This window comes from Ranitomeya variabilis, chromosome 8 (genome assembly GCF_051348905.1).
Source record: "Ranitomeya variabilis isolate aRanVar5 chromosome 8, aRanVar5.hap1, whole genome shotgun sequence".
NCBI classification, from domain to species: domain Eukaryota; kingdom Metazoa; phylum Chordata; class Amphibia; order Anura; family Dendrobatidae; genus Ranitomeya; species Ranitomeya variabilis.
The window spans coordinates 132561561-132576527 of NC_135239.1; the positions used below are offsets into that span (position 1 = coordinate 132561561).

Below are 14967 nucleotides of genomic sequence, written 5' to 3' on the forward strand. Positions count from 1 at the left end.
AAGGTCATGCACTTGGGTAGAAGTAATAAGATGTATAACTATGTGCTTAATTCTAAAACTCTGGGCAAAACCGTCAATGAAAAAGACCTGGGTGTATGGGTGGATGACAAACTCATATTCAGTGGCCAGTGTCAGGCAGCTGCTACAAAGGCAAATAAAATAATGGGATGCATTAAAGGGAACCTGTCACCTGAATTTGGCGGGACCAGTTTTGGGTCATATGGGCGGGGTTTTCGGGTGTTTGATTCACCCTTTCCTTTCCCGCTGGGTGCATGCTGGCCGCAATATTGGATTGAAGTTCATTCTCTGTCCTCTGGAGTACACACCTGCGCAAGGCAATAAAAACCCCGCCCATATGACCCAAAACTGGTCCCGCCAAATTCAGGTGACAGGTTCCCATTAAAAGAGGCATAGATGCTCATGAGGAGAACATAATTTTACCTCTATTCAAGTCACTAGTTCGACCACACTTAGAATACTTTGCACAGTTCTTGTCTCCAGTGTATAAGAAAGACATAGCTGAACTGGAGTGGGTGCAGAGAAGAGCAACCAAGGTTATTAGAGGACCCCCGTCTGCAATACCAAGAAAGGTTATTACACTTGGGGCTATTTAGTTTGGAAAAACGAAGGCCAAGGGGTGATCTTATGTTAATGTATAAATATATGAAAGGACAGTACAAAGACCTTTCTGATGATCTTTTTAATCATAGACCTGAGACAGGGACAAGGGGGCATCCTCTACGTCTGGAAGAAAGAAGGTTTAAGCATAATAACAGACGCGGATTCTTTACTGTGAGAGCAGTGAGACTATGGAACTCTCTGCCGTCTGATGTTGAAATGAGTGATTCATTACTTAAATTTAAGAGGGGACTGGATACCTTTCTGGAAAAGTATAATGTTACAGGGTATATACACTAGATTCCTTGATAGGGCGTTGATCCAGGGAACGAATCTGATTGCCGTATGTGGAGTCGGGAAGGAATTTTTTTCCCCAAGGTGGAGCTTACTCTTTGCCACATGGGTTTTTTTTTGCCTTCCTCTGGATCAACATGTTAGGGCATGTTAGGTTAGGCTATGGGTTGAACTAGATGGACTTAAAGTCTTCCTTCAACCTTAATTAATAACTATGAGTTTGCTGCTCCGTCCAAACCGCCGGCCATCCTGAAAGGGGGACACATACCCTAAGGCTGCTTTCACACATCAGGTTTTTGCTGTCAGGCTCAATCCGGCAAATTTTGAAAAAAACGGATCCGGCGAATGACGCTGCCGGGTCCGATTTTTTTCTCATAGACTTGTATTAGCACCAGATTGCGCCTGATGGCCCCACGCTTCGTCCGTTTATCGCCTGATCCGGCGGCCGGAGACCACGCATATAGGAATGTTTTTTATGTCCGTCAAAAAAATAGACAGCGACGGATCCGGCGCCATCCGGCATTTGCTAGAATGAAAGCCTATTGCTCCAGATTCGTCAAATGACGGAATCCGGCAACGAATTTAGTTTTTTTAAACCGATCGTGCTTCAATTTTTTTTTTTAGCGTATGTTCAGTAGCTTTTTACTGTTTGGTCTCACTCTCTCTCTCACCATACCTTTAGGATCCAATGCCGTATCAGCTAGTTGGATCCTGTGAAAAAACGGATCCGTTGCATCAGTTTTTCACAATTTGCAACGGATCCGTTTTTTTCACAATTAGCCTGATTCAGCCTGATGGCAAAAACCTGATGTGTTAAAGTAGCCTTATAATGTCCTAAAAAAAAATTGTTTCCAAAATTGTGCTGATGTAAAATACACGTGTGGGAAATGTTATTTATTAACTATTTTGTGTGATATCACTGATTTAAGGGCACAAAAATTAAACGTTTGAAAATTGCAAAATTTTCTAAATTTTTGTCTAATTTCCATTTTCTTCATAAATAAACGCAAGTCATATCAGATAAATTTTACCACTAACATGAAGTACAATATGTCATGAAAAAACATTCTCAGAATCAGTGGGATCAGTTGACACATTCAACAACTATAACCTCAAAGTGACAGTGGTCCGAATTGTAAAATTTGGCTTGGTTATTAAGTACCAAATCGGCTGTCACTAAGGGGTCAATATACTCTTAAACCTTGGGGGAAGAGAGGATAATCCTAAAATATATTGTAGTATTTGTAAATATATTTTGTAATATACAGTATGTATTATATAGATTTTCTAATTGCAGGTGATTGAAGTTTACATAAAGATTTTATATTTTCAGATAACTGGGTATCTATATTGCATAAATTATGGTTAACATTGTACGTCTATTCACAGAATGTGTCCCTTTCAGCATTGCTGACGGCATGCCATTCCTTTGAAAGGCACCTGAACACACAACAGCAGTGTGATGTGATGGACATTATTTCTCAGCTGTTGTCTCTTATTAGCATGAAGCAGGTGAGGACTGATGGCATGTCTTTTATTATGCATGATAATTCATTCAGAATTACTGTTGCTCCATTTCCAAGCAAGAAGGAGCAGAAGTTATACACTGATCCATTGCAGATCGATGCACATTTTTTCATAACTGAATGAGGTTCTTGGTTAACATTTTGATCAAAGTATACAAACACATTTACACGTCTGAAATACTGCATGGTGACCACCACAGCTGCATCACTGTTATACGCAGGGAGAAATACTCGAACTCAACAGCACCAATGATACAAGGAAAAGCCCTCACGACTAGTGATGGGCGAACCCGAACAGTAAAGTTCGGGATCTGTAATTGTCACGTACCCGCTTCTCAGCACGTCCCTTGGGTTTGCGCCTGCAAAGGTTAATCTATCTCCTCTCACTCAATCCAGCATTCATCCTCTGTCCTATGCTGTAATGGGAGCATAAATCACACCCCGACACAGACCATTCTCCCCGCTTCACACATTCTGCCACCACTCACACAAACTATGAGTCCTGGAAGTACCGCTACTACTGTCTGCTAATCACCATGATCGCACATTGTAAGGCTATGGATTTTTTGGGAGCATACAAAGTTCAGACTTATTAAAGTTTTAAGCTTTCATAGGAAAGGTACATTGCTTACAATAAAAGGATATAAAAAGGGAAATAAAAGTGACATACAAATAAGCAAAACAATTATGAAAATAAGAAGGAGAAACTTACAGAAATATCTAAACTTTGCAGTCTGGAATTCTGTTCCTGAAGGAGGAAGTATGAAAATTTATCACATTAGCTTGGCTGCCCTCAAACAACTTTCTTTGTGTAGGGCCTAATTTGTAGGTTTAGCTTGGAGATCAGATTTCTAGACCAGCCTCTCATCTTAATATTCTAATTCCTGGTTTGTGACTGGACCATGACTACTTTAACAGTGAATACATAATTTTTTTTAAATGCTCTTTTCTTAGCCTTTCTTTCCCATGGTAACTAGAAATTATCAGGCTGCAACTAGGTTCATTTGGTTTCTCACTTCAAAAGAATCTGAGGTGTGAAATGTTTCTAATTCTGTGTGTTCCCAGGAAGGCACCCTGGGGTCTGCGACCCGGAAACATATCTTATGACCTTTGTGAGACCTGCTGTTATGACCCCAATGGCAGAGGGTCTCAAAAGTGAATACCAAGTCTGCAAACACAAAAAACCAGCTCATAGGGCAGTGGTAACTGGGCTGACCGTATATCTAATCCTAGCACCACAAATAGCAGCAGCCGGGGAACGTGCCTACGTTGGTTCTAGATGTCTCGCGCCAGCCGGAGAACTAACTAACCCTAGAAGGGAAAAGATAGACCTTTCTTGCCTCCAGAGAAAAGACCCCAAAAGTTGGATACAAGCCCCCAACAAATAATAACGGTGAGGTAAGAAGAAAAGACAAACGTAAGAATGAACTAGATATTTAGCAAAGAGAGGCCCACTGACTAATAGCAGAATATAGTAAGATGACTTATACGGTCAGCAAAAACCCTATCAAAATTTCCACGCTGGATATTCAAGAACCCCCGAACCGTCTAACGGCCCGGGGGGAGAATACCAGCCCCCTAGAGCTTCCAGCAAAAATCAGGAATCACATTTAGTACAAGCTGGACAAAAAAATAGAGCAATGCAAATAACCAAAAAACAAAGAAGCAGGACTTAGCTTAATTTTGCAAGATCCAGGACCAGCAGACAGGAGCAAACAGAAAGGAACAGATTACGATGCCAGGCACCAGACTGAAAATTCAGGAAGTTTATATAGCAACACCCCTGGACTAACGACCCAGGTGGGTGCCAAACTGAGGAAAGACAATCCCAGAGTCATATCACTAGTGACCACAAGAGGGAGCCAAAAAAGTCTAATTCACAACAGTACCCCCCTTTAAGGAGGGGTCACCGAACCCTCACCAAGACCACCAGGGCGATCAGGATGAGCAGCGTGAAAGGCACGAACTAAATCGGCCGCATGCACATCAGAGGCAACCACCCAGGAATTATCCTCCTGACCATAGCCCTTCCACTTGACCAGATACTGAAGCCTCCGCCTGGAGAGACGAGAATCCAAGATCTTCTCCACCACATACTCCAACTCGCCCTCAACCAACACCGGAGCAGGAGGCTCAACAGAAGGAACCACAGGCACAACGTACCGCCGCAACAAAGACCTATGGAACACGTTGTGAATGGCAAACGACACCGGAAGATCCAAGCGAAAGGACACAGGATTAAGGATTTCCAATATCTTGTAAGGACCGATGAAGCGAGGCTTAAATTTAGGAGAGGAGACCTTCATAGGAACAAATCGAGAAGACAGCCATACCAAATCCCCAACACGAAGTCGGGGACCCACACCGTGGCGGCGGTTGGCAAAACGCTGAGCCTTCTCCTGTGACAACTTTAAGTTGTCCACCACATGATTCCAAATCTGCTGCAACCTATCCACCACGGAATCTACCCCAGGACAGTCAGAAGGCTCCACATGTCCCGAGGAAAAACGAGGATGGAAACCAGAGTTGCAGAAAAATGGCGAAACCAAAGTAGCGGAACTAGCCCGATTATTAAGGGCAAACTCAGCCAACGGCAAGAAGGTCACCCAATCATCCTGATCAGCAGAAACAAAACACCTCAAATAAGCCTCCAGAGTCTGATTAGTTCGCTCCGTTTGTCCATTAGTCTGAGGATGAAAGGCAGACGAAAACGACAAATCAATGCCCATCTTAGCACAAAAGGATCGCCAGAACCTGGAAACAAACTGGGAACAATGACCAACGGGCCTGTCTAGGATTCAGGCGTTTAGCAGACTCGAGATACATCAGATTTTTGTGATCAGTCAAGACCACCACACGATGCTTAGCACCCTCGAGCCAATGACGCCACTCCTCAAATGCCCACTTCATGGCCAACAACTCCCGATTGCCAACATCATAATTCCGCTCAGCAGGCGAAAACTTCCTAGAGAAAAAAGCACATGGTCTCATTACAGAGCAACCAGGGCCTCTCTGCGACAAAACGGCCCCTGCCCCAATCTCAGAAGCATCCACTTCAACCTGAAAGGGAAGTGAGACATCAGGCTGGCACAAAACAGGCGCCGTAGTAAACCGGCGCTTCAACTCTTGGAAAGCTTCCACGGCTGCAGGAGCCCAGTTAGAAACATCTGAACCTTTCTTGGTCATATCCGTCAAAGGTTTAACAACGCTAGAAAAGTTAGCGATAAAACGACGGTAGAAGTTAGCAAAACCCAAGAACTTCTGAAGACTCTTAACTGACGTGGGTCGAGTCCAATCATGAATAGCTCGGACCTTGACTGGGTCCATCTCCACCGCAGAAGGAGAAAAAATAAAACCCAAAAAGGGAACCTTCTGTACTCCAAAGAGACACTTTGAGCCCTTAACAAACAAAGCATTCTCACGCAAAACCTGAAACACCATCCTGACCTGCTCTACATGCGAGTCCCAATCATCAGAAAAAAACAGAATATCATCCAGATAAACAATCATAAATCTATCCAGATACTTCCGGAAAATATCATGCATAAAGGACTGAAACACTGAAGGAGCATTAGAGAGCCCAAAAGGCATCACCAAGTACTCAAAATGACCTTCGGGCGTTTTAAATGCAGTTTTCCATTCATCTCCTTGCTTAATGCGCACAAGGTTGTACGCACCACGAAGATCTATCTTGGTGAACCACTTGGCACCTTTAATCCGGGCAAACAAGTCCGACAACAGAGGCGAAGGATACTGAAATTTAACAGTGATTTTATTCAGAAGCCGATAGTCAATACAAGGTCTCAAAGATCCGTCCTTCTTGGCCACAAAAAAGAATCCCGCACCAAGAGGGGAAGAGGATGGACGGATATGCCCCTTCTCCAGAGATTCCTTGATATACGAACGCATTGCGGTATGCTCAGGTACAGACAGATTAAATAATCTTCCCTTAGGAAATTTACTACCTGGAATCAAATCTATAGCGCAGTCACAGTCCCTATGAGGAGGCAGAGCACTGGACCTGGACTCGCTGAATACATCCTGATAATCAGACAAATACTCAGGAACTTCTGAAGGAGTAGAGGAAGCAATAGACACCGGCGGGGAATCACCATGAATTCCCTGACAGCCCCAACTTGACAAAGACATTGCCTTCCAATCCAAGACTGGATTATGGGTCTGTAACCATGGCAGACCCAAAACAACCAAATCATGCATTTTATGCAGAACAAGAAAACGAATCACCTCCCGATGTTCAGGAGTCATGCACATGGTTACCTGTGTCCAAAACTGCGGTTTATTTTCCGCCAATGGCGTAGCATCAATACCTCTAAGAGGGATAGGATTTACCAACGACTCAAGAACAAAACCACAGCGCTTGGCAAATGACAGATCCATAACACTCAGGGCAGCACCTGAATCCACAAACGCCATAACAGGGTAGGAGGACAATGAGCAAATTAAAGTCACAGACAAAATAAATTTAGGTTGCAAATTACAAATGGCGACAGGACTAACAACCCTTATTAGGCGTTTAGAGCATGCTGATATAACATGTGTAGAATCACCACAGTAAAAACACAACCCATTCTGACGTCTATGATTTTTCCGTTCATTTCTAGTCTGAATTCTACCACATTGCATTAAATCAGGTGTTTGTTCAGACAACACCACCAGAGGATTAGCGGCTTTGCGCTCCCGCAAACGCCGGTCAATTTGAATAGCCAGCGCCATGGCATCATTCAGACTTGTAGGAATGGGGAAACCCACCATCACATTCTTAATGGCTTCAGAAAGGCCATTTCTGAAATTTGCGGCCAGAGCACACTCATTCCACTGAGTAAGCACGGACCATTTCCGAAATTTTTGGCAATACACTTCAGCTTCATCCTGGCCCTGAGAAATAGCCAGCAAGGCTTTTTCTGCCTGAATTTCAAGATTGGGTTCCTCGTAAAGCAATCCGAGCGCCAGAAAAAACGCATCAATATTTGCCAATGCCGGATCTCCTGGCACTAGCGAGAAAGGCCAATCCTGAGGGTCGCCCCGTAAGAAAGAGATAACAATTTTAACTTGCTGAGCTGAGTCTCCAGATGAACGGGGTCTCAGAGATAGAAACAATTTACAATTATTCCTGAAATTCCTAAACTTAAATCGGTCTCCAGAGAACAGTTCAAGAATAGGTATTTTAGGTTCAGACATTGGACTACTGGTAACAAAATCTTGTATGCCCTGCACACGAGCAGCAAGCTGATCTACACATGTAATCAAGGTCTGGACATTCATGTCTGCAGCAAGCTCAAGCCACTCAGAGGTAAAGGGGAGAAAGAAAGAGAGGAAAAAAAAAAAAAACTCAGAATTTCCTTTCTTATTATCCCACTTCTGCAATGCATTAAACATTCAACTTTGGCCTGGCATACTGTTATGACCCCAATGGCAGAGGGTCTCAAAAGTGAATACCAAGTCTGCAAACACAAAAAAACAGCTCATAGGGCAGTGGTAACTGGGCTGACCGTATATCTAATGCTAGCACCACAAATAGCAGCAGCCGGGGAACGTGCCTACGTTGGTTCTAGACGTCTCGCGCCAGCCGGAGAACTAACTAACCTTAGAAGGGAAAAGATAGACCTTTCTTGCCTCCAGAGAAAAGACCCCAAAAGTTGGATACAAGCCCCCAACAAATAATAACGGTGAGGTAAGAAGAAAAGACAAACGTAAGAATGAACTAGATATTTAGCAAAGAGAGGCCCACTGACTAATAGCAGAATATAGTAAGATGACTTATACGGTCAGCAAAAACCCTATCAAAATTTCCACGCTGGATATTCAAGAACCCCCGAACCGTCTAACGGCCCGGGGGGAGAATACCAGCCCCCTAGAGCTTCCAGCAAAAATCAGGAATCACATTTAGTACAAGCTGGACAAAAAAATAGAGCAATGCAAATAACCAAAAAACAAAGAAGCAGGACTTAGCTTAATTTTGCAAGATCCAGGACCAGCAGACAGGAGCAAACAGAAAGGAACAGATTACGATGCCAGGCACCAGACTGAAAATTCAGGAAGTTTATATAGCAACACCCCTGGACTAACGACCCAGGTGGGTGCCAAACTGAGGAAAGACAATCCCAGAGTCATATCACTAGTGACCACAAGAGGGAGCCAAAAAAGTCTAATTCACAACAGTACCCCCCTTTAAGGAGGGGTCACCGAACCCTCACCAAGACCACCAGGGCGATCAGGATGAGCAGCGTGAAAGGCACGAACTAAATCGGCCGCATGCACATCAGAGGCAACCACCCAGGAATTATCCTCCTGACCATAGCCCTTCCACTTGACCAGATACTGAAGCCTCCGCCTGGAGAGACGAGAATCCAAGATCTTCTCCACCACATACTCCAACTCGCCCTCAACCAACACCGGAGCAGGAGGCTCAACAGAAGGAACCACAGGCACAACGTACCGCCGCAACAAAGACCTATGGAACACGTTGTGAATGGCAAACGACACCGGAAGATCCAAGCGAAAGGACACAGGATTAAGGATTTCCAATATCTTGTAAGGACCGATGAAGCGAGGCTTAAATTTAGGAGAGGAGACCTTCATAGGAACAAATCGAGAAGACAGCCATACCAAATCCCCAACACGAAGTCGGGGACCCACACCGTGGCGGCGGTTGGCAAAACGCTGAGCCTTCTCCTGTGACAACTTTAAGTTGTCCACCACATGATTCCAAATCTGCTGCAACCTATCCACCACGGAATCTACCCCAGGACAGTCAGAAGGCTCCACATGTCCCGAGGAAAAACGAGGATGGAAACCAGAGTTGCAGAAAAATGGCGAAACCAAAGTAGCGGAACTAGCCCGATTATTAAGGGCAAACTCAGCCAACGGCAAGAAGGTCACCCAATCATCCTGATCAGCAGAAACAAAACACCTCAAATAAGCCTCCAGAGTCTGATTAGTTCGCTCCGTTTGTCCATTAGTCTGAGGATGAAAGGCAGACGAAAACGACAAATCAATGCCCATCTTAGCACAAAAGGATCGCCAGAACCTGGAAACAAACTGGGAACAATGACCAACGGGCCTGTCTAGGATTCAGGCGTTTAGCAGACTCGAGATACATCAGATTTTTGTGATCAGTCAAGACCACCACACGATGCTTAGCACCCTCGAGCCAATGACGCCACTCCTCAAATGCCCACTTCATGGCCAACAACTCCCGATTGCCAACATCATAATTCCGCTCAGCAGGCGAAAACTTCCTAGAGAAAAAAGCACATGGTCTCATTACAGAGCAACCAGGGCCTCTCTGCGACAAAACGGCCCCTGCCCCAATCTCAGAAGCATCCACTTCAACCTGAAAGGGAAGTGAGACATCAGGCTGGCACAAAACAGGCGCCGTAGTAAACCGGCGCTTCAACTCTTGGAAAGCTTCCACGGCTGCAGGAGCCCAGTTAGAAACATCTGAACCTTTCTTGGTCATATCCGTCAAAGGTTTAACAACGCTAGAAAAGTTAGCGATAAAACGACGGTAGAAGTTAGCAAAACCCAAGAACTTCTGAAGACTCTTAACTGACGTGGGTCGAGTCCAATCATGAATAGCTCGGACCTTGACTGGGTCCATCTCCACCGCAGAAGGAGAAAAAATAAAACCCAAAAAGGGAACCTTCTGTACTCCAAAGAGACACTTTGAGCCCTTAACAAACAAAGCATTCTCACGCAAAACCTGAAACACCATCCTGACCTGCTCTACATGCGAGTCCCAATCATCAGAAAAAAACAGAATATCATCCAGATAAACAATCATAAATCTATCCAGATACTTCCGGAAAATATCATGCATAAAGGACTGAAACACTGAAGGAGCATTAGAGAGCCCAAAAGGCATCACCAAGTACTCAAAATGACCTTCGGGCGTTTTAAATGCAGTTTTCCATTCATCTCCTTGCTTAATGCGCACAAGGTTGTACGCACCACGAAGATCTATCTTGGTGAACCACTTGGCACCTTTAATCCGGGCAAACAAGTCCGACAACAGAGGCGAAGGATACTGAAATTTAACAGTGATTTTATTCAGAAGCCGATAGTCAATACAAGGTCTCAAAGATCCGTCCTTCTTGGCCACAAAAAAGAATCCCGCACCAAGAGGGGAAGAGGATGGACGGATATGCCCCTTCTCCAGAGATTCCTTGATATACGAACGCATTGCGGTATGCTCAGGTACAGACAGATTAAATAATCTTCCCTTAGGAAATTTACTACCTGGAATCAAATCTATAGCGCAGTCACAGTCCCTATGAGGAGGCAGAGCACTGGACCTGGACTCGCTGAATACATCCTGATAATCAGACAAATACTCAGGAACTTCTGAAGGAGTAGAGGAAGCAATAGACACCGGCGGGGAATCACCATGAATTCCCTGACAGCCCCAACTTGACAAAGACATTGCCTTCCAATCCAAGACTGGATTATGGGTCTGTAACCATGGCAGACCCAAAACAACCAAATCATGCATTTTATGCAGAACAAGAAAACGAATCACCTCCCGATGTTCAGGAGTCATGCACATGGTTACCTGTGTCCAAAACTGCGGTTTATTTTCCGCCAATGGCGTAGCATCAATACCTCTAAGAGGGATAGGATTTACCAACGACTCAAGAACAAAACCACAGCGCTTGGCAAATGACAGATCCATAACACTCAGGGCAGCACCTGAATCCACAAACGCCATAACAGGGTAGGAGGACAATGAGCAAATTAAAGTCACAGACAAAATAAATTTAGGTTGCAAATTACAAATGGCGACAGGACTAACAACCCTTATTAGGCGTTTAGAGCATGCTGATATAACATGTGTAGAATCACCACAGTAAAAACACAACCCATTCTGACGTCTATGATTTTTCCGTTCATTTCTAGTCTGAATTCTACCACATTGCATTAAATCAGGTGTTTGTTCAGACAACACCACCAGAGGATTAGCGGCTTTGCGCTCCCGCAAACGCCGGTCAATTTGAATAGCCAGCGCCATGGCATCATTCAGACTTGTAGGAATGGGGAAACCCACCATCACATTCTTAATGGCTTCAGAAAGGCCATTTCTGAAATTTGCGGCCAGAGCACACTCATTCCACTGAGTAAGCACGGACCATTTCCGAAATTTTTGGCAATACACTTCAGCTTCATCCTGGCCCTGAGAAATAGCCAGCAAGGCTTTTTCTGCCTGAATTTCAAGATTGGGTTCCTCGTAAAGCAATCCGAGCGCCAGAAAAAACGCATCAATATTTGCCAATGCCGGATCTCCTGGCACTAGCGAGAAAGGCCAATCCTGAGGGTCGCCCCGTAAGAAAGAGATAACAATTTTAACTTGCTGAGCTGAGTCTCCAGATGAACGGGGTCTCAGAGATAGAAACAATTTACAATTATTCCTGAAATTCCTAAACTTAAATCGGTCTCCAGAGAACAGTTCAAGAATAGGTATTTTAGGTTCAGACATTGGACTACTGGTAACAAAATCTTGTATGCCCTGCACACGAGCAGCAAGCTGATCTACACATGTAATCAAGGTCTGGACATTCATGTCTGCAGCAAGCTCAAGCCACTCAGAGGTAAAGGGGAGAAAGAAAGAGAGGAAAAAAAAAAAAAAACTCAGAATTTCCTTTCTTATTATCCCACTTCTGCAATGCATTAAACATTCAACTTTGGCCTGGCATACTGTTATGACCCCAATGGCAGAGGGTCTCAAAAGTGAATACCAAGTCTGCAAACACAAAAAAACAGCTCATAGGGCAGTGGTAACTGGGCTGACCGTATATCTAATGCTAGCACCACAAATAGCAGCAGCCGGGGAACGTGCCTACGTTGGTTCTAGACGTCTCGCGCCAGCCGGAGAACTAACTAACCTTAGAAGGGAAAAGATAGACCTTTCTTGCCTCCAGAGAAAAGACCCCAAAAGTTGGATACAAGCCCCCAACAAATAATAACGGTGAGGTAAGAAGAAAAGACAAACGTAAGAATGAACTAGATATTTAGCAAAGAGAGGCCCACTGACTAATAGCAGAATATAGTAAGATGACTTATACGGTCAGCAAAAACCCTATCAAAATTTCCACGCTGGATATTCAAGAACCCCCGAACCGTCTAACGGCCCGGGGGGAGAATACCAGCCCCCTAGAGCTTCCAGCAAAAATCAGGAATCACATTTAGTACAAGCTGGACAAAAAAATAGAGCAATGCAAATAACCAAAAAACCAAGAAGCAGGACTTAGCTTAATTTTGCAAGATCCAGGACCAGCAGACAGGAGCAAACAGAAAGGAACAGATTACAACGATGCCAGGCACCAGACTGAGAATTCAGGAAGTTTATATAGCAACACCCCTGGACTAACGACCCAGGTGGGTGCCAAACTGAGGAAAGACAATCCCAGAGTCATATCACTAGTGACCACAAGAGGGAGCCAAAAAAGTCTAATTCACAACACCTGCAGCCTAAGGACAGATGCTAGTTAACTGCTGGCCATACATATACATATTTTCACTACAGTAACAAACACCTACTGTTCGGGTACATAACCCGAACACTGACTTCACCAGGAAATCCATGTTAGTGTTCGGGTGACATCAAGCCCAAGGGTTACTAATGAAGAAGCGTCTATAAGACCAATATCCATTACTAACCCCATAGTCATATTGTACATAAATAGCACCAAGTATAAAGTCCTTTATTTTAAATAAAAATGACTTTTTCTCACGGTACTAGAGGTGATTTCAGTGAGGTCACCACAGTTCATCCAGCTCCTCACAGTGAAGTGAGCTGGGAATGCAGCCTCTGTGACCTGTGAATGCAGCCTCTGTGACCTGTGGTAACGTTGATGATGTCACCGCTAATCACTGACGCTGCGCTCGCAGCAACTCAATCTCCTGTGATTTTCAGCCTGGATGGTTGCATCTTGGCACCGTTCAGGTTGACAACCAGATGTCACAGACATTGATTAAGGCGTGGGACAGTATGTTGAACAGGTGAGAGATTTGGTTGTTTTTTATTTTTCTGTTTAAATTTTTTTTAAAGGGACAATGGCTTCAATGGAAGGGGTGTAGCGTGAGTATAACTGTTTTTTATTTTTAAATACATTTGTAAAACTGTGGATTTTTATTTTGAATAAAGAACTTTATTTGGGATGTTTTTATTTACAATATGACTGTGGGGATAGTAATGGATAGATGTCTTACAGACATTTCTCCATTACTAACCTCTGGGCTTGATGACCTGCCAATTCAATGGCTGCTATACATCAGCAAGACTGATCTTAGAAAATGATCCTGTCTATTTATTGGTTTGTTGCCAGAGACAACATTGAAAGGTGAGTTTTTAAGTCTTCTGCTAAATTAAAACACCTGATGCAAATCGGTGGAGTTATGGTTACCAGCAAAAACAGGAAAGACAAAGTATTTAATTACGTAATGGAAAAACGGAAGCTTAACATCACAATATTTTACACTAATCTACAACAGCTAAGAATAGTTTTCAAATCTGAACATGAGGATCTTAGTCCACTTCTGCCTCATGGTGACCTATTGGCATGTACTGGATCTGATAGGTTTAGCGTTGTGTTACTACCACCACGACACCCATTGTGCCAGGGAAAGCCCCATTTCTCTGGGCCTCACCACCCCACAGACACAGCAGCAATGGCCACCTTACATCACCACTCTGAGAAATGTATTCTAGAAATGTGCCTACCTTTGTTCACAAATACAATGCTATTCATTGAGTAAAACCCATTTCTTTTCAAGATTAAATGCCTTTATATCGGGATAGATGTATAGAAAAGAACATGTATCAGATTGTAGCACTTCAGTAACTTTTTGCTATTTTTAATAGATTGCTGAGCAACCTTTGTTGCTAGAAACAACCTGCCATTTTTTGGATTTGTTTGAATTTGTTATAAAAAAGGTAGAACCTCCAATGTTAATACAGGTAAGTCCATCTCTTAATTTATGCCATGTGAATGACAAGAACCTGCCAATGAATTTAACGCGATGTCTTTATTGAAATACTAGCTGAAGAGCCCGGCGTTGCCTGGGCGTAGTAAATATCTGTATTAAGTTATTGCACCTCACTTCTCTTATTTTCCCATCACGCTTCTCATTTTCCCCCCTTAGATCTTTCATTTTCCCCCTCACATCTCTTATTTTCACTCCTCTCATTTCCCTCACTCCTCTCATTCCCCCTAACACTTGTAATTTCGACCTCACATCTGTCATTTTCCGATCACTCCACTATTTTCCCTCACTCCTCTCATTTTGCACTCACACATTTTCATTTTCACCTCACACCTCTCATTTTCCCCTCAGTATATACATGTTTGTCATCTCCCTTATATATAGTATACACCTGTATGTCATCTCCTGTATATAGTATATACCTGTATGTCATCTCCCCTGTAAATAGTATATACCTGCTGTATGTCATCTATTCTGTATATAGTATATACCTGTGTGTCATCTCCTCCTGTATATAGTATATACGTGT

The 14967-nt window shown here is 43.6% G+C and overlaps 1 protein-coding gene across 2 annotated transcripts in view; it reads left to right on the forward strand.

Annotated features, from left to right (window-relative positions):
• The window catches only part of FIRRM (FIGNL1 interacting regulator of recombination and mitosis), a 983706-nt gene that overhangs the window by 760816 nt on the left and 207923 nt on the right, over positions 1–14967 (forward strand). For both annotated transcript variants that reach the window (XM_077276297.1, XM_077276298.1), the window contains 2 exons: positions 2302–2424; positions 14317–14412. In XM_077276297.1, coding sequence (XP_077132412.1) covers positions 2302–2424; positions 14317–14412 — 219 coding nt within the window. The remainder of the gene's footprint in view (positions 1–2301; positions 2425–14316; positions 14413–14967) is intronic.